General features: G+C 47.6%; 1 protein-coding gene across 4 annotated transcripts in view; it reads left to right on the top strand.

The window, feature by feature from the left end:
- The window catches only part of LOC144694980 (beta-adducin-like), a 165,960-nt gene extending 144,424 nt beyond the window's left edge, over nucleotides 1-21,536 (top strand). For 2 of the 4 annotated variants that reach the window (XM_078565804.1, XM_078565803.1), the window contains exons 11-15: nucleotides 2,150-2,269; nucleotides 5,921-6,010; nucleotides 6,344-6,506; nucleotides 8,371-8,466; nucleotides 16,545-20,051. In XM_078565804.1, coding sequence (XP_078421930.1) covers nucleotides 2,150-2,269; nucleotides 5,921-6,010; nucleotides 6,344-6,506; nucleotides 8,371-8,466; nucleotides 16,545-16,858 — 783 coding nt within the window. In that variant the 3' untranslated portion in view covers nucleotides 16,859-20,051. Of the gene's footprint in view, nucleotides 1-2,149; nucleotides 2,270-5,920; nucleotides 6,011-6,343; nucleotides 6,507-8,370; nucleotides 8,467-16,544; nucleotides 20,052-21,451 lie in introns of those variants that run through there. The other 2 variants (XR_013579844.1, XM_078565805.1) reach the window with 2 other exon arrangements.
- Nucleotides 21,537-21,770: the final 234 nt, after the last annotated feature.

Genomic DNA, 21,770 nt, shown 5'->3' with positions numbered 1-21,770 from the left:
AGTAGGTGGGTCATTTTTTTATATAGATAAGGATGTGGGGAAAGGGCAGAAGATGGAGTTGCGGTACAGGTCAGCCATGGTCTAGTACAACAGCGGAACAAGCAGGAGGAGCTGAATGGCCTCCTTTTCCCATGTAACATGCTCGAGGGGGCTGAATGGCGTCCTCCTGTTTCCAGGATGTAGGCTGGAGGGGCTGAATAGCCCCCTCCTGTTCCTGTGTACACATTTGATGGGGCTAATGGCCACATCCTGTTCCTGTGTAACAGGCTCAAGCAGCTGAATGGCCTCCTATTCTCCTGTAAGCCTCAAGGGAATTGAATAGCCTCCTCCTGTTCCTGTGTGCACATTCGATGGGGCTAATGGCCACACCTGTTCCTGCGTAATAGTCTCGATGGACTGAATGGCCTCCTGTTCCGTTGTAACATGCTCAAGGGAGTTTTAATGGCCTCCTCCTGTTCCTGTGTAACAGGCTGGATTTTCCTGTGTAATGAGCTTGAGGGGCTGAATGGCCTTTTCCTGTTCCTGTGTAACTGGCTCAAGGGGCAGATTGGCCTGTTTCTGTTCCTGTGTAATAGTCTCGATGGACTGAATGGCCTCCTGTTTCGTTGTAACATGCTCAAGGGAGTTTTAATGGCCTCCTCCTGTTCCTGTGTAACAGGCTGGATTTTCCTGTGTAATGGGCTTGAGGGGCTGAATGGCCTTCTCCTGTTCTTGTGTAACTGGCTTGAGGGGCTGAATGGCCTCCTCCTGTTCCCGTGTAACAGGCTCAAGAGGGATGAATGACATCCTACTGCTCCCATGTAACAGGCTCAAGGGGGCTGAATGGCCTGCCCCTGTTCCCGTGTAACAGGCTCAAGGGGCTGAATAGCCTTCTCCTGTTCCTGTGTAACAGGCTCAAGGACCATCAGCAAAAATGTTTTTCCAAATTTAGATTTCTGTTGCGTTAGATAGATCACATCTGCGGTAGATTGTTATTGAATTAATCGAAATGTTCTCAATGGACTTTGATTTTTTTTTTGTTTTATTTTCACCTTTGTGTCAGTGATCTCTGTTTATTGTGCCAGTGCACTCTGCCAGTGATCTCTGTTTATTGTGCCAATGCACTCTGCCAGTGATCTCTGTTTATTGTGCCAGTGTGTTCTGCCAGTGATCTCTGTTTATTGTGCCAGTGCACTCTGCCAGTGATCTGTTTATTGTGCCAGTGCACTCTGCCAGTGATCTCTTTTGTGCCAGTGATCTCTGTTTATTGTGCCAGTGCACAATTGTAGCTGTTGGATGTCAGTCATCTCAGTTCCAGGACATCACTGCAGGAGTTCCTGAGGGTAGTGTCCTGAGCCCAACTATCTTCAGCTGCTTCATCAATGACCTTCCTTCCATCATAAGGTCAGAAGTGGGGATGTTCGCTGATGATTGCACAATGTTCAGCACCATTCACAACTCCTCAGATACTGAAGCAGTCCATGTCCAAATGCAGCAAGACGTGGGCAAGTCACTCACCATCCTGATTCGGAAATATATCGCTGTTCCTTCACTGTCGCTGGGTCAAAATCCTGGAACTCCCTCCCTAACAGCACTGTGGGTGTACCTACACCACATGGACTGCAGTGGTTCAAGGCAGCTCACCACCACCTTCTCAAGGGCAACTAGGGATGGGCAATGAATGCTGGCCCAGCCAGTGATATTTGCATCTCATGAACGAACAAAAAAATCCTCTGCCAGTTATCTCTGTTTATTGTGCCAGTGCACTCTGCCAGTGATCTCTTTTGTACCACTGATCTCTGCTTATTGTGCCAGTGCACTCTGCCAGTGACCTCTTTTGTGCCAGTTATCTCTGCTTATTGTGCCAGTGCACTCTGCCAGTGATCTCTATTGTGCTGTTGATCTCTGTTTATTATGCCAGTGCACTCTGCCAGTGATCTCCTTTCTGCCAATGATCTCTGGGTGTTGCATTAGTGTGCTCTGCAAGTGTTCTCTATCAGTTTAACTTAGCAGTGCACTCTGCCAGTGACCTGTGCGTGTTGCGCCAGTGCGCTCGGCCGTTCTCCGTCAGTATGCTCTGCCTGTGTGTTGTGCCAGTGTTCTGTGAGGGAAAACCCTGCCCTGTGGGATGGTGATAGAAGTGACACATGTATCTGTTGATTTGAAACAGTGGTTGAAGGCCGATGAGGTCACAAAATCTACCAGTGGGACTCCAATCAAGATTGAAACACCGAACCAGTTTGTGCCTCTTTTTACAGACCCTCGAGAAGTGCTTGAAACAAGGAATAAGGTAAGTCACTTCACAAATGTTCAATCCTACCAAATGGAATGCCATGGTGCCGGTGTCACCATACTCATGGTCAGCCGATGCGTGATGCTTATAGCTGGAGTACAGACCGACAGCTTATATTTGGATACAGTGACAAAAAATGAACTATCAACTGCCTGAATGTAAACAGTGTGGAAACTTGGTTTCTGGTAAGAAACATGTGCTCCACAGCCAAGGGCCTCCAGTCATTCTGATTCCTGGGATGACAGGATTGCCGTATGAGCAGAGATTGGGCCGACTAGGTCTGTATTCACTGGAGTTTGGAAGAATGAGAGGGGATCTCATCGAAACGCATAAAATTCTGACAAGACTGGACAGACTAGATGCAGGGATGAGGTTTCCGCTGGCTTGGGGGTGGATTTAGAACAAGGTGTCACAGTCTCAGGATACAGGGTAGGCCATTCAGGACTGAGATGAGGAGAAACTTCTTCACTCAGAGGGTGGTGAACCTGTGGAATTCTCTACCTCAGAAGGCTGTGGAGGCCAAGTCATTGAATATATTTAAGAAAGAAATAGATTTCTAGACTCTAAAGGCATCAAGGGATACGGGGAGAGAGCTGGAGTATGGCTTTGAGATAGAGGATCAGCCATGATCATATTGAACGGTGGAGCAGGCTCGAAGGGCCGAATCACCTGCTCCTGCTCCTATTATCTATGTTTCTATCTCTGGAGAGCAAGGGAGAGGGTGAGCATGGGTATTTACAGAGGATACATACTGGCAATAGCCTGTAGATGGATGGGATGAACCTAGAGAACACAGACTGGGAATATAGTGTACGAAACCAAGTTTGCTGGCTTGAGAAATCTTTATTAAAGCTGGAAAAGTACAATCTAAATGCTGAAAATGTCGAGACAGTGGAGGTGAAAAGAGATGTGGGTTCCAGGTACACAGATCATTAAAATGCCAATAGCTGGCACAGAAAGTAATCAAACAGACTAATGGAATGCTGAGCTTTATTAGACCATTTATTAGAGGATTAGGATAGAAGAGGGTAGGAAGTCAGGCTGTACACAGCCCTGGTTAGACCTCACCTGGAGTTACTGCGTGCAGTTCTGGACACCACGTCTTAGGAAGGATATTTTGGCCTTGCAGGGAGTCATTAATAAGTCAATAATAACTAATTGAGGCCCCATCATGGATCCTTGCGGGGCATCGCTTGACATATCCTGCCAATTAGAGTACCTGCCCATTATCCCTACTCTTTGTTTCTTGCCACTCAGCCAGTTTCCTCACCAGGTCAGTAATTTGCCATCAACCCCATGAGCTTCTATTTCAGCCTGGGTTCCCTCTCTCACTCCCTTAAATAGCGGACTGACAGACCCAATTTTCCAATCTAAAGGAGCAGTAACGGAACTAAGACTAGGACCTGGGACGGGCGGGTTGTCTTATGGGGAAAGGTTGAACAGGCTCGGCTTGTATCTACTGGAGTTTAGAAGAGTAAGAGGCGACATGACTGAAACATATAGGGGAGAATTTTCTCCGTCGGGGAGCTGGGCGGGTGCGCAGCCGATCACCGCCCACAATCCGCTGCGCACCGCCATTTTACATGGGTGAGCCAATAAAGGCCCACCAAGTGTGATGGGCATCCGGAAGTGCTGAGCGCTCCCTGTGCGGTTGGGGGGAGGAGGCTGAGTCGGGGCAAGCGCGCAGAAGAGCGCAGAAATCTCCCTGAGGCACAGAGCTGCCTCAGGGAGATTAGTTTAATGATGAAAAATTTAAATAAAGAAAAAAAAAAATTATTCAGCCATGTCCCCTCATGTGATAGTGAGCTGGGACATGTCAATGAATTTTAATTAAACATTTTATTGGATTTATAAACACTTCATGAAACCTCATCCTGCCCGTGGATGAAGTTTAATGATAAATGCAAAGTCCGCCTGGGCTCTTTGCCTGCCCCCCGCCGACCTTAAGGTTGGACGGGCAGCTCCGTTAATTCTTTTAATTAGTTTTAAAATGGCCTTAATTGGCCTTTGACAGATCGGCGGAGGCGCAGCCAACTCCGGTGCGCGCCCGCCGAACTGAAGATCAGAATGACGTGCGGTGACGCCGGGACGCACGCCCGAGTCACCACGCATCATTTTACGTGTCGGCGAGCAGGGCCCACCCCCACACACCGACCAGAAGATTCGGGCCATAGGATCCTGAGGGGCCTTGACAGGGTGGATATGGAAAGCATGTTTCCTCTTGTGGAAGAATCTAGAACAAGGGATCACTGTTTAAAAATAAGGGGTCACCCATTTAAGACAGAGATGAGGAAAAATTTTCTCTCTGAGGGTTGTGAGTCTTTGGAACTCTCTTCCTCAAAAGGCGATGGAAGCAGAGTCTTTGAATATTTTTAAGGCAGAGCGAGATAGATTCTTGACAAGCAAGGGGGTGAAATCATGGACAAGGCCTCACCAAAATTAACTTAGGCAGAATAACACTAAGAAGCATTAAAGAGTAACAAATCCCCGGGATCAAATCATTTCCATCCTCAGACTGTAAAGGGCGTGGGTGAGAACAGTGCAGACGCCCCAATTATCATCTTCAAAAGTTCTCTTCTGAACAAACAAATTTGGAGCAGGCCACTCGGGGGTGGGCGGGAATGTGGGGTTGAGGTTACAATCAGATCAGCCATGATCTTATTGAATGGCAGAGCAGGCTCGAAGGGCCGAGTGGCCTACTCCTATTTCATACGTTCGTAAGAGAACTTTTGGAGATGTTGGTAGGGCGTCTGCACTGTTCTCACCCACGCCCTTTAAAGTCTGAGGATGGAAATGATTTGATCACGGGGATTTGTCACTCTTTAATGCTTCTTAGTGTTATTTTGCCTAAGTTAATTTTGGTGAGGCCTTGTCCCCAGTTTAGAATTAGTTTCTTTCAGGTGCTCAGCATGCTACTCTATCAACATCTTCCTTTCTCCCTCAGGAAGGTTACCTAGCTTCCCCTTAAACACATCTCTGCGATTTGCCTGGCCTAGCGAGTTCTGCATTCGCACCACTTTCTAGGTGAAAGAATTCCTTCTGAATCCCCTGTTGGATTTAAGCAGCTACCTTGCTGGATAACTAGCTCTGGAAGGTTAGCGACATCGGAGGAAGTGGTTTACAGGAACAGAAACCTGGCACAAACAGAAGGAGGTTCACTAGCAAGAGAGAGAGTAACATCCAGAGCATGAGAGAGAAGCAAAGCCAGGGGCATGCAGAATGTGCAGGAGATACAGGAGGGAGGCCGCAGTGAGGGAGAGGCTGAAAGAAAGGACGAGAGAGAATTGAAGACAGCGACTAGCAAGGTGGCAACTGAAATTGTGTGAGGGGCACACGGAGGGTAAAAGTGAGAAACCGAACAGGCGCAGAGAGAGACAGAAAGAATTCGGGAAGAGTTCGAGTCAGAAAAATTAGAGCAGGAGAGAAGCCCAAAGGATCAGAGGGGAAAAAAGTTGGAAGGAATCAGAAAGAAGTGACAATTGAAGAAAGACAGGACTATATTCAGTTCTATCCCCTTTCTCTTTCTTCAACAGTTCCCAGAGAAATCAACTGTTTAAAAACCCCTGCTTGATCGCTGCATTTTTGAAATGTCTGCTGGTGCAGTAAACCTGTTCCCCGTCCGCCTGAAGCTTGTTCTTTAATTCGTAGATTCGAGAGCAAAATCGGCAGGATGTGAAGTCAGCGGGCCCACAGTCGCAGTTGTTGGCCGGAGTCATCACAGAGAAGAGCCGCAGCCCGGTGAGTTCTAACCATAGCATCGGCCACCCTGAACACTCCCAGCGACCCACGTCCCATTCATTCAACAACAAGTTTATGTTAGCTCCCCCTTTGAAGAGACTATGGTGGGGGAGGGGTAGTATCAGACATGATGGGCTGAATGGCCTCCTGTGCTGTATGGTTTTTATGATGAAAGGGATGGTGCAGGCATAACTGGCTGTAGTTTATCTGGGAGCTTAGGGGAATCCGGACTAAACACCAAATGCACCTTGGCGTTCCGAGATTCAGGAAAATGACGCTTTGTACACGCTTGCCTAGAGCTGAGCTGATGACTGTGCATGTTGCCTCTGTCAGTCCGCAGAGGGTATGCTGGCTTCGGAAGCCCAGACTCTGAGCCAGGAGGAGCTGCCGGAGGTGAGGAAAGAGCCCGAGCCACCGAATCCTTTCAACGAGCTTACAGACCAGGAACTGGAGGATTACAGGAGGGAGGTGGAGCGGAAACAGCTGGGCCTGGATGGTAATGTATCTCACTCCCTTGTTCACCAGATGTTCGGAGGGGTTTTGCAGGTTCAGATAACTATGACACAGAGTGTTGATAACTGTATCAGTACTGCAGGCGAGAAGGAGCTAGAGTTGTCTCCTGAGTCGGAAGGTTATGGGCAGAATTTTTCTCTCCCTGGGTGGCCACGCGCCCGACCCGAGTGAGAGTAAAATAATGCGCGGTGATGAGGGGCGAGCATCACACTGTCATTGTGCACTCTCACAATATTTCGCTCAGCGGGCACGCGCGAGAGGTGGCAGTGCGCCCGCCAACAATTTGGAGGCCTATTAAGGCCCTTCGTCAATCAATTAAATCGGATTTTTCGCTGCCCATCCAACCTTTTGGTTGGCGGGCGGGCAAAAAGGCCAAGCAGCCTTTGGATTTTTTATGGAAACTCATCCACAGGCGGGATGAGGTTTCCAACAGGAATTAAAAATAAAACAAAAATGTTGAAATCTCATTTATAACATGTCCTTGCTCATGTGACAGAGTCACATGAGGGAACATGTTCACCTTATTTTTTTAAATCTTTATTTGTGCTGTTCTAAATCTTCAGCTCCCTGAGGCAGCACTGTGCCTTTGGGAAGCTTTCAGTGCGCGCATGCGCAAACATCCACGCCTGCCCTCCCTCCCCCCAACCTCTGCGGCGCTCAGCGTGGCAGCGCACAATTCATGCTGGCTGGCTGTTCGTTGGTCAGCCAGCGTCAAATCGCGATCGTGGCCCGATCGCGAGCGGCAGTCAGTTTCGCGACCGCTCCCGAGCCCGACGCCCCCACCTGCCCAACGAGGGCAAAATTTAGCCCTATGTGTTCAAATCCCACTTCAGACACTTGAGCATATAATTGAGGCTGAGTCTGCAAAGCGGCACTGAGGGAATGCTGCATTGTCAGAGGGGCCATGTTTTGGGTGGATGTAAAAGATCCCATGAGACTATCTGAAGAAGAGCAGGGGAGTTCTCCCCAGTGACCTGGCCAGCACTGATCCCTCAATCAACATCACGAAATTCAGACTATCTGGGTCACTATCACGTTGCAGTTTTTGGGAGCATGCTGTGCGCAAATTGGCTGCTGCGTTTCTTACATTACACTTCCATTTGCTGTCAAGCATTTTGGAATTGTGAGAAGTGTTGTAGACATCCAAATCTCCTTTTTCCCTTTCTTTATATCTTCCACAGTGCCCCCTATTCATGTTATCACTGACCTCACCCAAAACCCTGCTGCCTGTGTCTTAACTCAGAACTAGTCCAGTTCCCTTATCGCCTCCTGTGCTCGCTGACCCACACTGGCTCCCGGTCAAGCAACCCACGATTTTAAATTCTCATCCCTCTTTTCAAATCCTTCCATGGTCTCTCCTCTCCCTATCTCTGAAATCTCCTCCAGCTCCACAACCCTCCGAGATCTTTGCGCTCCTCCAATTCCAGCCTCTCGAGCATCCCCAATTTTAATCTTCCACCGTTGGCGGCCATGCCTTTAGCTGCCTGGGCCCAAAGCTTTGGAATTCCCTCCCTACACCTCCCCGCCCTCTCTACCTCACTTTCCTCCTTTAAGACACTCCTTAAAACCCACCTCTTTGACCAGGCTTATAGTCATTGGCCCTGATATGGCTTTTTGTGGCTCAGTGTCTTAATGTTGTTTGATAATACTCTGGTGAAGCACCACTGGGCATTTTTTGACCTAAAAGGTGCTATAAAAATACAAGTTGTTGTTGGGGTGGTCCACTTTAAAGTTCCCCCAGTAGGAAAGCCTGAATCCAAGGTAACACGGCCCAAACATTATTAAAACATAAACTGATCCTCAAAGCATTTGGAATAAACAATGAGAATGATTATTTTTGCACACAGGCGCAGATGAAGAGGATACGTCTGCTGGGATTTCTCCTCTGAAAACCCCACCTACATCACCATTAAAATCACCCACATCTCCCCGGTCACCAGGAGGTAAGCTGTTAGTGAATCTGCACTGGTCCCTCTACCTCACCAACGTTACAACGAGCTCAGCAACAAAACGATGCAGCTTCGTTTGCTAAATTCCTCAGCGAAATGCAATGGGAACCGTTGAAATGATTGTTCAGAAAGATGGTCATTCCCTGAATTAGCGTTATTAAAGCTTGATCCTTTCAGGGGTTCTGACAGCGGAGAGTTCCTGCTCACTGAGTCCCCGCTGATATCAGCAGCTCCTGACACTGAATCCCTGCTGATACCAGTGCTCCTGACACTAAATCCCTGCTGATACCAGCAGCTCCTGTCACTAAATCCCCACTGACACCAGCTGCTCCAAACCTCATTTGATACCAGCAGTTCCGGTTCACTGAATTTCACTGACACCAGCAGCTCCTGACACTGAATCCCATTTGATACCAGCAGCTCCTGTCACTGAATTCCCACTGATACCAGCAGCTTCTCTTTACTGAATCCCCATTGATACCAGCAGCTCCTGTCATTGAATCCCCATTGATACCAGCAGCTTCTCTTCACTGAATCCCCATTGATACCAGCAGCTCCTCCACTGAATCCCCACTGATATCAGAAGCTCCTGTCACTGTATGCCCACTGATACCAGCAGCTCTGGTTCACAATCCCCACTGATACCAGCAGCTCCTGTCATTGAATACCCACTGATACCAGCAGCTTCTGTCATTGAATACTCACTGATACCCGCAACTTCTCTTCACTGATTCCCCATTGATACCAGCAACCCCTCCACTGAATCCCCACTGATATCAGCAACTTCTGTCACTGTATGCCCACTATTACCAGCAGCTCTGGTTCACAATCCCCACTGATACCAGCAGCTCCTATCATTGAATCCCCATTGATACCAGCAGCTCCTGTCTCTAAATCCCCACTGATACTGTCACAGAGAGTGACTTTGCTGATACCAGCAGCTCCTGTACACTGATTTTTGGCGTCCATCTTTCCTTGTTGTGGTTGAGGCCCAGCTTCTTTTTCATACTAATGAAAGAATATGAATTGTGGGTTTGTGGACATCTTTGTGCCTGCCTTTGTGGGTTTCCCGCCCAGGGTGCTGATCTTTGTGATTTCAACACAAAGAAGGTGAACAAAATTGAAATGCAATGTGTTTCTGTTAGCTTTATACCCAAGTATAGGCTATTCCATGCTGTATACAGCTGGGTGTCTTATTCCCTGTGTACCCCCAGGAATCATATTTCCCGTGCACACCCAGGAATCTTATTCCCCGTGCACACCCAGGAATCTTATTCCCCGTGTACACCCTAGAATCTTATTCCCCATGCACACCCAGGAATCTTATATCCTGTGTACACCCAGGAATTTTATTCCCCGTGTACACCCAGGAATCCTATTCCCCGTGTACCCCGAAGAATCATATTCCCCGTGTACACCCGGGAGTCTTATTCCCTGTGTACCCCCAAGAACTATATTCCCCGTGTACCCCCGGGAATCCTATTCCCCGTGTACTCCCAAGAATCATATTCCCCGTGCACACCCAGGAATCCTATTCCCCGTGCACACCCAGGAATCATATTCCCCGTGTACACCCAGGAATCTTATTCCCCGTGTACCCCCAAGAATCATATTCCCTGTGTACCCCCGGGAATCTTATTCCCCGTGTACCCCCGGGAATCTTATTCCCCGTGTACACCCAGGAATCTTATATCCTGTGTACACCCAGGAATCTTATTCCCTGTGGACACCCAAGGATTCTTATTCCCCGTGTACACCCAGGAAACCTATTCCCTGTGTACACCCGGGATTCTTATTCCCCGTGTATACCCGGGATCCTTATTCCCTGTACCCACACAGGAATCTTATTCCCACTGTATCCCCAGGAATCTTATATACTGTGTACACCAGGGATCTTATATCCTGTGTATACCCAGGTATTTTTTGTCCCCTGTGTACAGCCAGACATTTACTATTATCTCTCTGTTTCTATTTGAAATATGTTTTTTCTTAGGTTTGTTCTGGTATGGCGTTGGTGTGCTGCTGGCTGTTTTTCTGTGTTATCTCTGTGTGTTTCTCTGTGTTATCTGTGTGTTTCCCTGTGTTACCTCTGTGTGTTTCTCTGTGTTATCTGTGTGTTTCCCTGTGTTATCTCTGTGTGTTTCCCTGTGTTACCTCTGTGTGTTTCCCTGTGTTATCTGTGTGTTTCCCTGTGTTATCTTTGTGTGTTTCCCTGTGTTATCTGTGTGTTTCCCTGTGTTATCTGTGTGTTTCCCTGTGTTATCTGTGTGTTTCCCTGTGTTATCTCTGTGTGTTTCTGTGTTATCTTTGTGTGTTTCCCTGTGTTATCTGTGTGTTTCCCTGTGTTATCTGTCTGTTTCTCTGTGTTATTTGTGTGTGTTTCTCTGTGTTATCTGTGTGTGTTTCTCTGTGTTATCTGTGTGTTTCTCTATCTGTGTGTTTCTCTGTGTTAACTGTGTGTTTCCCTGTGTTATCTCTGTGTGTTTCTGTGTTATCTGTGTGTTTCCCTGTGTTATCTGTGTGTTTCCCTGTGTTATCTGTCTGTTTCTCTGTGTTATTTGTGTGTGTTTCTCTGTGTTATCTGTGTGTTTCTCTGTGTTATCTGTGTGTGTTTCTCTATCTGTGTGTTTCACTGTGTTATCTGTGCCTGTTTCTCTGTATTATCGCTGTGTGTTTCCCTGTGTTATCTGTTTCTCTATCTTATCTGTGCATGTTTACCTGTGTTATCTGTGTCTGTTTCTCTGTGTTATCTGTGTGTGTTTCTCTGTGTTACCTGTGCCTGTTTCACTGTGTTATCTCTGTGTGTTTCTCTGTGTTATATGTGTGTGTTTCTCTATCTGTGTGTGTTTCTCTGTGTTATCTGTGTGTGTTTCCCTGTGTTATCTGTGTCTGTTTCCCTGTGTTATCTGTGTGTGTTTCTCTGTGTTATCTGTGTGTGTTTCTCTGTGTTATCTGTGTGTGTTTCTCTGTGTTACCTCTGTGTGTGTCTCTCTGTGTTATCTGTGTGTGTCTCTCTGTGTTATCTGTGTGTGTTTCCCTGTGTTATCTGTGTGTGTTTCTCTGTGTTATCTGTGTGTGTTTCTCTCTGTTATCTGTGTGTGTTTCTCTCTGTTATCTGTTTGTGTTTCTCTGTGTGTGTTTCTCTGTGTTATCTGTTTGTGTTTCTCTGTGTGTGTTTCTCTGTTTTATATCTATGCATATCTCTGTTATCTGTGTGTATTTCTCTGTGTTATCTGTTTGTGTTTCTCTGTGTTATCTGTTTGTGTTGCTCTGTCTTTCTCTGTGTATGCTTCTCTGTGTTATCTGTGTGTTTCTCTATCTGTGTGTGTTTCTCTTTGTTATCCGTGTGTGTTTCTGTGTGTTATCTGTGTGTGTTTCTCTGTGTTATCTGTGTGTGTTTCTCTCTGTTATCTGTTTGTGTTTCTCTGTGTGTGTTTCTCTGTTTTATATCTATGCAGATCTCTGTTATCTGTGTGTATTTCTCTGTGTTATCTGTTTGTGTTTCTCTGTGTTATCTGTTTGTGTTGCTCTGTCTTTCTCTGTGTATGCTTCTCTGTGTTATCTGTGTGTTTCTCTATCTGTGTGTGTTTCTCTTTGTTATCCGTGTGTGTTTCTGTGTGTTATCTGTTTGTGTTTCTCTGTGTTATCTGTTCGTGTTTCTCTGTTTTATCTCTGTGCAGTTCTCTATGTTATCTGTGTGTGTTTCTCTGTGTTATCTGTTTGTGTTTCGCTGTGTTATCCCTGCGTATTTCTCTGTGTTATCTGTTTGTGTTTCTCTGTGTGTTTCTCTGTGTTATCTGTTTGTGTTTCTCTGTGTGTTTCTGTGTTATCTGTGTATGTTTCTCTATCTGCGTGTGTTTCTCTGTGTTATCTGTGTATGTTTCTCTATCTGTGTGTGTTTCTCTGTGTTATCTGTTTGTGTTTATCTGTGTTATCTGTTTGTGTTTCTCTGTGTTATCTCCATGTGTGTGGTTCTCTGTGTTATCTGTGCCAGTTTTTCTGTGTTATCTGTTTGTGTTTCTCTGTTTTATTTCTGTGCAGTTCTCTATGTTATCTGTGTATGTTTCTCTGTGTTATCTGTGTTTCTCTGTTTTATTTCTGTGCAGTTCTCTATGTTATCTGTGTATGTTTCTCTGTGTTATCTGTTTGTGTTTCTCTGTGTGTGTTTCTCTGTGTTATCTGTTTGTGTTTCTCTGTGTCTGTTTCTCTGTGTTATCTGTTTGTGTTTCTCTGTGTTATCCGTGTTTCTCTATCTGCATGTGTTTCTCTGTGTTATCTGTGTCTGTTTCTCTGTGTTATCTGTTTGTGTTTCTCTGTGTGTGTTTCTCTTTGTTATCTGTTTGTGTTTCTCTGTGTGTGTTTCTCTGTGTTATCTGTGTCTGTTTCTCTTTGTTATCTGTGTGTGTTTCTCTGTGTTATCTCTGTGTGTTTCTCTGTGTTATCTGTGCCTGTTTCTCTGTGTTATCATTTTGTGTTTCTCTGTGTTATCTCTGCGCATTCCTCTGTTATCTGCGTGTGTTTCTCTGTGTTATCTGTGTGCGTTTTTCTGTGTTATCTGTGTGTGTTTCTGTGTTATCTGTGTGTGTTTCTCTGTTATTTCACATGCATTGTTTTGTGTTGACTCCATACTGTATTTCAATGAAAAGAGAAGCATCTGGTACACAGCAAGGGGCAATGCTGTTGATCCCTTCAGCGTCAGGCTGCTGGCAGGCATGCACAACATCAAGGTCAGGGTATCGCCAATCAATATGGGAACATTTTTGTGAGTTTTTTTCACTGAAGAAGGTTTCCCATTATGAAGAGTTAACCCCTTAACCCTCCCTGTTCCACAGAAGGTATCAGGAGACTGATGGTTTCCTGTTGATAGATATTTAGGAATGGTTGAGGTTGGTATAGGTAGTTATGCTATCTTTTTCACTTCCTCCCTTCCCTGAGGACGTTACAATATGGCCTGTGGCCCCTCAGTAAATGGCCGTTGGACAGAGAGTGCGGGTTGGCCATGATGTGCATCTCCAGTGTAGTGACAGGTCGGGAGAATTCTGACTTTTAAAAAAAAATTTTAACTCCCCCCATGCCAGCTGAGGTGAGGCTTATGGTAGTGACCACACCCTGCTCAACCCTGCCCCCAGTCCCCACCAACCCTGATCGCAGAGCAGCTAGTTCAGCAGTAGGAAAGCACTGATCTTCCTGATTTCAATCGCTTCAATGCTGGTGAGTCATTCAGGGAGTGGAACGTTGGTAGGAAGTGGGATTTCCCACCCCTTCCCCCCACCCCGACACCCACCACCCCTGATCCTGCCCATACCGGAAAGCCATTGACAATGAGATGCACTGCGTTGGGCTCCCAGTCTGTGTAGCACCTGTTTGGTTAACTGGGCAGCCGCAAGCTCTCCCATTGCAGGCAAAACGTGTGAGCCTACCCTGCGAGTCTTCAAAGCAAGGCTAGGGTACAGCAGCGCTAAAAACGTTGGCGCTGCCCCTGCCCTCGGCCTTGCTAGAGGGCAGCCCTGTGAGACCAAGTGGGTGCCTACCAGTTGCGTGCCACCACTGGGAAAGCGCAGAGCTCGGCTGCTCCCTGACTGCACTCCCCATTTTGTTTCAACATCAGAGACACTAGGTTTCAAACTGAGCCCTGTTAGGTAGACGGTTTCTCAAAGCCTCTCGCTTTTTGGTTGAAAAACGATGCTTCTTAATTTCTGTCGAATATGGTAATTGTGTGATGCACGCTGACCGGTGTCCATCTTGTCCCATCTGTGTTCTCTCTCTTTTTCCCTCATTTGGCTCACATTTAAAGGAGTTCCGCATGACACTGAGTACTTGTCTTTGTAGTAAGTATATTGTTCAACCCCACTCTCCCCTCCGTCCCTCGCCATGCCACCCCTCCACTCACCAGGTAACCCCTCGCAATCCTCAGTACCCTCCTTGGCCCAACCCTCCCCTCTGTGTGACACAGCAGGGACAGAGAAGTGACAGTGCAGCTTCCTTCAGTACCTGGGTCATGAATTGAGGAGCCCAAGTTCCTCACAAGTGAGACATCAGTTCCTGGCTGGGAAATGAGTGAGTGACTCATTGTGTTCCTTCTCAACCCTTCAGCTCCGCCTCACCCTCCACACTCACCAGCAAAGATTCACATCCCATATCAGTGACATTTCCACCTCCAAAGCTGTTTATCTCTGTGACTGTTGGTAACTCGAAAGAGTTTCCTCTCTGGCTGAAAGTGAGTGACTCCCCGCATCAGAGCTCAGCAAAGCAGCAGCACATTCGTGGCAGATTCTAACACTGTGTGTGTGTCCTGAGTGAGTTTGAATCTCACCCTCAGGGCTACAAGCTGCTTCTACATTTTTAATTTTGATTAAATTGAACATTAAAATTTGGCTTTGGATGCTGTAAACCGAAATAAGCAGGTTAACAATTCGCCCTCACACTACTCATTAGTACAGTCCTTTAATTTACATACCTGAATTAAAACTGATTTGGTTCTTTCCTGACCCCATCTTCACATTCCATGGGGCGGAATTTTACAAACAAACCAGGAGCAGGAGTAGGCCATTCAGCCCCTCGACCCTGCTCCACCATTTAATAAGATCATGGCTGATCTGATAGTCACCTGAAATCTGCATGCACCCCCCCCCAACCCCGGATAACCTATCACTCCCTTGCTTACCAAGGATCTATCTAGCTCTACCTTAAACATATTCAAAGACTCTGCTTCCACCGCCTTTTCAGGACGAGAGATGCATAGACTCTCATCCCTCTGAGAGAAAAAATTTCGCCTCATCTCTGTTTTAAATGGGCGACCCCTTCGTTTTAAACAGTGACCCCTCGTTTTACAGCCCTGTCATGGTGGGGATGGGGCCGTAAAATGAGGTGAGCTGTTCAAAAGTCCATTGACTTTAGCGGGACCGTAAAATCCCGCCCCGTGTTTATAAAAAAAACAGGGTGAAAGGAAGGGTGACCAAACGGCCAAATATCACACCATCACTTCACTTCTAGATGTGAACAGAGCCTAGGATAATGAGGCCGAGCTCCCCTCTTGACACCAATGGAGACTCTCAGATCCTTCGACCGCCCAGCAGTTATAACCCTCACTTTGATCAGCAGAAAGGGAGGAAGTTTCAGTAACACGTTCTCTGGAGTTGAGTTTAAAGTCCATTGAAGCAATAAACATGGTGTCACACATTAGCCTGAGGATTGGCTTCAGACTGTTGCTTCTCATACGTTTCGATCAATTGGTCCTCCAAACAGTCTTCTGTTTAGAATCAGAGCATCATCCAGCTTTGGTTCCCAAGTTCTCTCTCCTCGTGGTCGCTTTTAGGCCCCCTCCTTCTCCACATCTCTCAGCTGCCACTTGGGCTGCTCTCCGAGTGTTCCTGCTTGTGTACCCTGTGCCTAGAACCCTGGTCATGCTGTGTTTCTTGTGGATTACCTTCCTAAAGTGTGTGTATACATACGCCCTTGAGACCCCCTTCTCTCTACACCTTGGCTTCTGGTAACTGCTGTACACTCAACCCTCACTGGCACGAACGAGCGTCAGTCTTCTTTACCCCACTCTGGGTTTCACTGGAATAAAAGGTTGACTGGGAGCAGGAGAGGGGCTCGCACAGCGATGGAGGTCAGTGCAGCAACCTCCCTGTCCTGGAAGGGGCTGGGCAACCCTTTGACATAAGCTAAGCGCCAATTCAGACCTAGCTGGTCGTGGAGCGGAATCACAGCAGCCCCGCCACCCATCCCCACTCCCAGTCGCAAGGTCGGATGCCTGTGTACCAGAGATTTCCTTGGATAGAGAGCGGGATAAGTTTGAAAGGCTGCAATGTATTTGCCATTGTTCACTCTGTTTGAGCACTGACGAATCACCAGGCCTCACACCCTTGCACTGGGCACCCGGAGTGATAGGAGCCAAAGTCTCTGAAGCCATTTCCATTCAGCTCTCAGTAGAAGCAGTCGGTCCTGCAGTAAATTGCTCCAGTTAAATGTCCAGTAGAGTATGGGTGACGTTTTGAGTTCCACCTCGATCTCGACACGTTGCAACTCTCACATTCTTATTCCTTTGCCCTTTCTCCCCTTTCCTGAAGAAGCCAAGCTCCCCGACGACGCCGCGGGACTGGGCGAGACGGAGACAGCGGCGCCTGGAGTGGTGGCTAATGGGAAGCAGGAGGACCAGTCCGTGGAGGAGCAGCTGAGCAAAGGGATCAGCGAGATGATGACCAACGTGGAGAACGGCACCGAGGCCCCTGTGAAAACAGCCAAGGACAAAACGGAATCAGTGACCAGCGGCCCTCTCTCTCCGGAGGGCTCGCCATCCAAGTCTCCGTCCAAAAAAAAGAAGAAGTTTCGCACTCCATCTTTCTTGAAAAAGAGCAAGAAGAAAGAAAAATTAGAGTCTTGAATTATGGGGATGGGTGGGGTGGGGGAGGTGGGGGCAGAAAATAAATGTAAAAAAAAACCTTGTTTTAAGGAGCACCGAACACGAGCAGGGAGTTTTGTATTATAAAGCAGCGTTGTCAGTTAAATGCACCAACCTTTGTTTACGTTTACTCTAGTCCAGTGCAAAGTTACAACGTACGTGACAGCTGCCTGAGCACCAGGGGCTCAATCTCCTCTGGCCTGACAACATCTGTGGAGAGAAAGACAGAGTTAACGTTTCGAGTCCATATGACCCTTCTTCAGTCACAAGGACTTGAAACGTTAATGTCTTTCTCGCCGCAGATGCTGTCAGACCTGCTGAGTTTTTCCAGCGTTTTCTGTTTTTGTTTCAGATTTCCAGCATCCGCAGTATTTTGCTTTTATCTTAGCTGAATCTCCTCTGGTCCCCTCATAGTTTTGTTTTTTGCCTCTGTTTGACACATTTTCCGCTCCCCACTATTTTAACTAAGTGGGCTACCCTTTTATTTTCTCCTGGGCTCGTGGTTTAGTTACAACCCTGCCGGCAGGAATCTGAAGCAAACCCATAACAGCCAGCGCACTCGGATGAGTTGCAGAGGAACTTCAGCCGCCGCATTGTAGTCACAGTCCAGCTTTATATCTCCCGCACAGATTGCCTGCGTGTGTGCAGTGTTGTTTGGAGTGTTACACCATAGGTGTGCAAATAAAGGGTGCCTGAATTGGTGCCTTAAGCTAAAGGTACCTGAGCTGCAAGGAGAGGTAATGGAAAACATGAGGGTTAACTCTGTGAGAAGAGCAGGCTGGCTTGTTGAGCATAGTGGTAGAAGTATGCTGTATCCTAATGATATGTTGGATGTAATAGCAAACCCATAAGGGAACACAGACTCGAGCTGGACACAGGGAACTATTTTGATTCAGCGACGATACCAGAGGGGAGCAAAATTTATGGAACAGATCGCTGGGAAGGCAGATTGTTAGAAGCAGATTCAGGGAGGAGCCAGATAGCTGAAGAGGCTGATGTGTGAACTCTGGACCAGCCAGATTGGTCCTTGTTACCCCTCGAAATCTTAGTAGGAAGGAGCCCACGGGAGTGTTTAGATTTCCCTGCAGGTGAGTGTTTCCATATTTTTTTATTTCCACTGTCGTTCATTCTCCATAGGGTCAGATATTCCCAATAAATTCCAGCCATATTCCACAATTTATTTTGCGGCATAGGTTTAATACTGAGCCCCAGTTCCCGTAAAGGACAAACTGTTATTCTGTTATCTCCAGAGACACTATTGGCCTTACAGGTCTCCTGAACCCCTGGCAGGCCCACCACTGTTCTGGTGAGGGAAACCTCAATCTACTTTGGGCTTCAAAGCAGTGATTTCAGGAGAGGAGACATCCTCAAGACAGGGCCAAAGTCACCCAGTAACCGCAATGACCACTTGTGGCGAGCTGTCTAAAATAGCTACCACACAGCAGAGGACTGATAGGAGGGCTGCTGAAATCTCCCTTGGCTAAAGTTGCAAGGGGCATACGAAATGTCCATTTAATTTTGGAACATTTCTATTTTCAGATCTGTCTGAAAGTATCTCACTGATCTGTCAGATGATGCCAAATGTTCCAAACAAAGGACACTTGTCCTCTTTTGTTCTCTCCCTCCCTCTTTCTCTTTTTCTCTCTCTCTCTCTCATATTCTTTCTCTCTCTCCCTTCCTCTCTTTCTCTCTCCATCTTTTTCTCTCAATCCCTCCCTCCTCTCTCTCTTTCTCCTTCACTCTCTTTCCTTCTTTCTCTCTCTCTCTGTCCCCCTCTCTCTCTTTCTCTCCCTCCCTCGGTCTCTCTCATATTCTTTCTCTCTCTCCCTCCCTCCCTTTCTTTCTCTCTCCATCTCTCTTTCTCACTATCCCTCCCTCCCTCTCTCGCTCTCTCTCCCCTCCTTTCTCGCTCTCTCTCTATGTCCCCCTGTCTCCTTTTCTCTCTCTCCCTCTCTCTCTGTCTATCTTTCCCTCTCTCTTCTCTTCCATCCACCCCCCCCTCCGGCAACCTCTGGTTTGAAAGTGCCTATTAACAGCCGTGTTGTCTTTTCCCATAGTGACAGAGGAAGACTCCATCCCGTCACATCACAGAGAGAGACGGATAAACAAATGGTTAGGGATAGGATTCCTTGGAAAAGTGCTGAGAAAGATGGTTGAAGGCTGTGTGGAACATGATGGTCCTAAAGCTCCTCAAAGCTGGAAACCATCATGTCAAGGCGGTTGGGGGAGGGGAATGCAAGATGTGTGTGGTGCAAGTTTTGAAGTTTAGCTTGATTGTGGGGTCAAAAAAATTGGAGTCCATTGTAGTTTTATCCCCACCCAGCTTGATCACAGTGCCCGCAGGTCAAGCCAGACGACATTACTGGAACTTGGAGATAGTTACTGGTTGAGAAACCCCTGTATGAGTCTTCGGACATGGCCCCGTGCATCACAAAGACAATAGAGAAACTCAGTTGAACGGAGTTCATCTCTATAATAGTCCCTGTCGCCTTAATCGTTTAGCCATTTACCCACAGCTTTGCCTGCTGATTGGATGAGGAGATTGATAAAAAGCAATGATGAGGTTTGGTGGGTACATTGCTGCACTTGTAATCGAGAGAATGTGAGTTCACATCACACCGTGCCAGTTTGAGAATGTGAATTTGCCTTTTGAAAGAACGGGTCTGGTATTGGTATAAGTGACTGGGCTGTCTGATGGACGAGGTCATTTGCAGATGAAGTCATGTTGTGCAGCCAGCGCATGGTGGTGTCGCACAAGGAGCGGTGTGCAACATAGCAGCAGCACCACTCTCCATCCCTTAGAAAAGTGGGGAAAATGTGGGATTTTTTTTTAGCCCATCTCTCAGGTTTTCCATAAGTATAGGATGCAAATCTGCCAGTATGGGCCTAGTGTGTTTTGGTTTGGTTCGAGTAGCAGGATGATAGATGGGTGGGAGTGCTGCTGAATGTTTTTTAACACATGGGTCGGCTTTCATGGGGGCGATTGCCGAAATTGAGCAGATTGTGAAGGCTTTCTGAAGCTCAGTGCTGAGATGTGGTCATCAGCACACTGCCAGGTATACTGTGACTCTTTACACCAGTGTCCAAGGGCTCCTCATGCATTTTGGTCTTGGAGATTACTCCTTCTGTATGTACACACACGGACACACACACACACACGGACACACACACGGACACAGACACACAAACACAGACACACACACACCACAGACACACACACAGACACACACACATCACAGACACACACAAACACGGACGCACACACACCATGGACACAGACACACACACGGACACACACATGCCACGGACACAGACACACACACACACCGTGGACACACACACACACACCACGGACACAGACACACACACGGACACACACACACCATGGACACAAACACGGACGCACACATACACCACGGACACAGACACACACACACACCACGGACACAGACACACACACACACGAACGCACACACACACACCACAGACACACACACACACAGACACACACGGACGGACACACACACCACGGACACAGACACACACACACACATGGACGCACACACACACGGACACACACACACACACATGGACACACACACACACACCACGGACACAGACACACACACACGGACACACACACACGGACACACAACACATACACACACCATGGACACAGACACATACACACCACAGACACAGACACACACGGACACACACACATCACAGACACAGACATACACAAACACAGACGCACACACACACACCACGGACACAGACACACACACGGACGGACACACACACCACGGACACAGACACACACACATGGATGCACACACACACACAGACACACACACGGACACACACACACCACGGACACAGACACACACGGACACACAACACATACACACACCACGGACACAGACACGCACACACCACGGACACAGACACACACACGGACACACACACATCACAGACACAGACATGCACAAACACAGACACACACACACACCGTGGACACACACACGCCACGGACACAGACACACACATCACAAACACAGACGCACACACACACCACGGACACAGACACACACACACATGGACGCACACACACACGGACACACACACACACCATGGACACAGACACACACACGGACACACACACACCACGGACACAGACACACACAGACACACAACACATACACACACCACAGACACAGACACACACACACCACGGACACAGACACACACACGGACACACACACATCACAGACATACACAAACACAGACACACACACACACCACGGACACACACACGCCACAGACACAGACACACACATCACAAACACAGACACACACACACACCATGGACACAGACACACACACACACCACGGACACAGACACACACGGACACACACCACGGACACAAACAAACACGGACACGCACACACACCACGGATACAGACACACACACACACATACACGGACACAGACACACATACACACACGGATGCACACACACACCAAGGACACAGACACACACACACACACGACACACACACACACGGACCCAGACACTCACACACGGACACACACACACACACGGACACACACACACACACACACCACGGACACAGACACACACATGGACACACACACCACGGACACAGACACACACACACACACACACATACACACAGACACACAACACATACACACACCACGGACACAGACACACACATGGACACACACACACACCACGGACACAGACATACACAAACACAGACGCGCACACACACCACGGACACACACACGGACACACACACACACCACGGACACAGACACACACACACTCCACACCACATACACACACGGACCCAGACACACACACAC

This window comes from Cetorhinus maximus, chromosome 20, assembly GCF_964194155.1.
Source record: "Cetorhinus maximus chromosome 20, sCetMax3.hap1.1, whole genome shotgun sequence".
NCBI lineage: Eukaryota > Metazoa > Chordata > Chondrichthyes > Lamniformes > Cetorhinidae > Cetorhinus > Cetorhinus maximus.
This window is presented reverse-complemented; position numbering and strand designations above follow the sequence as displayed.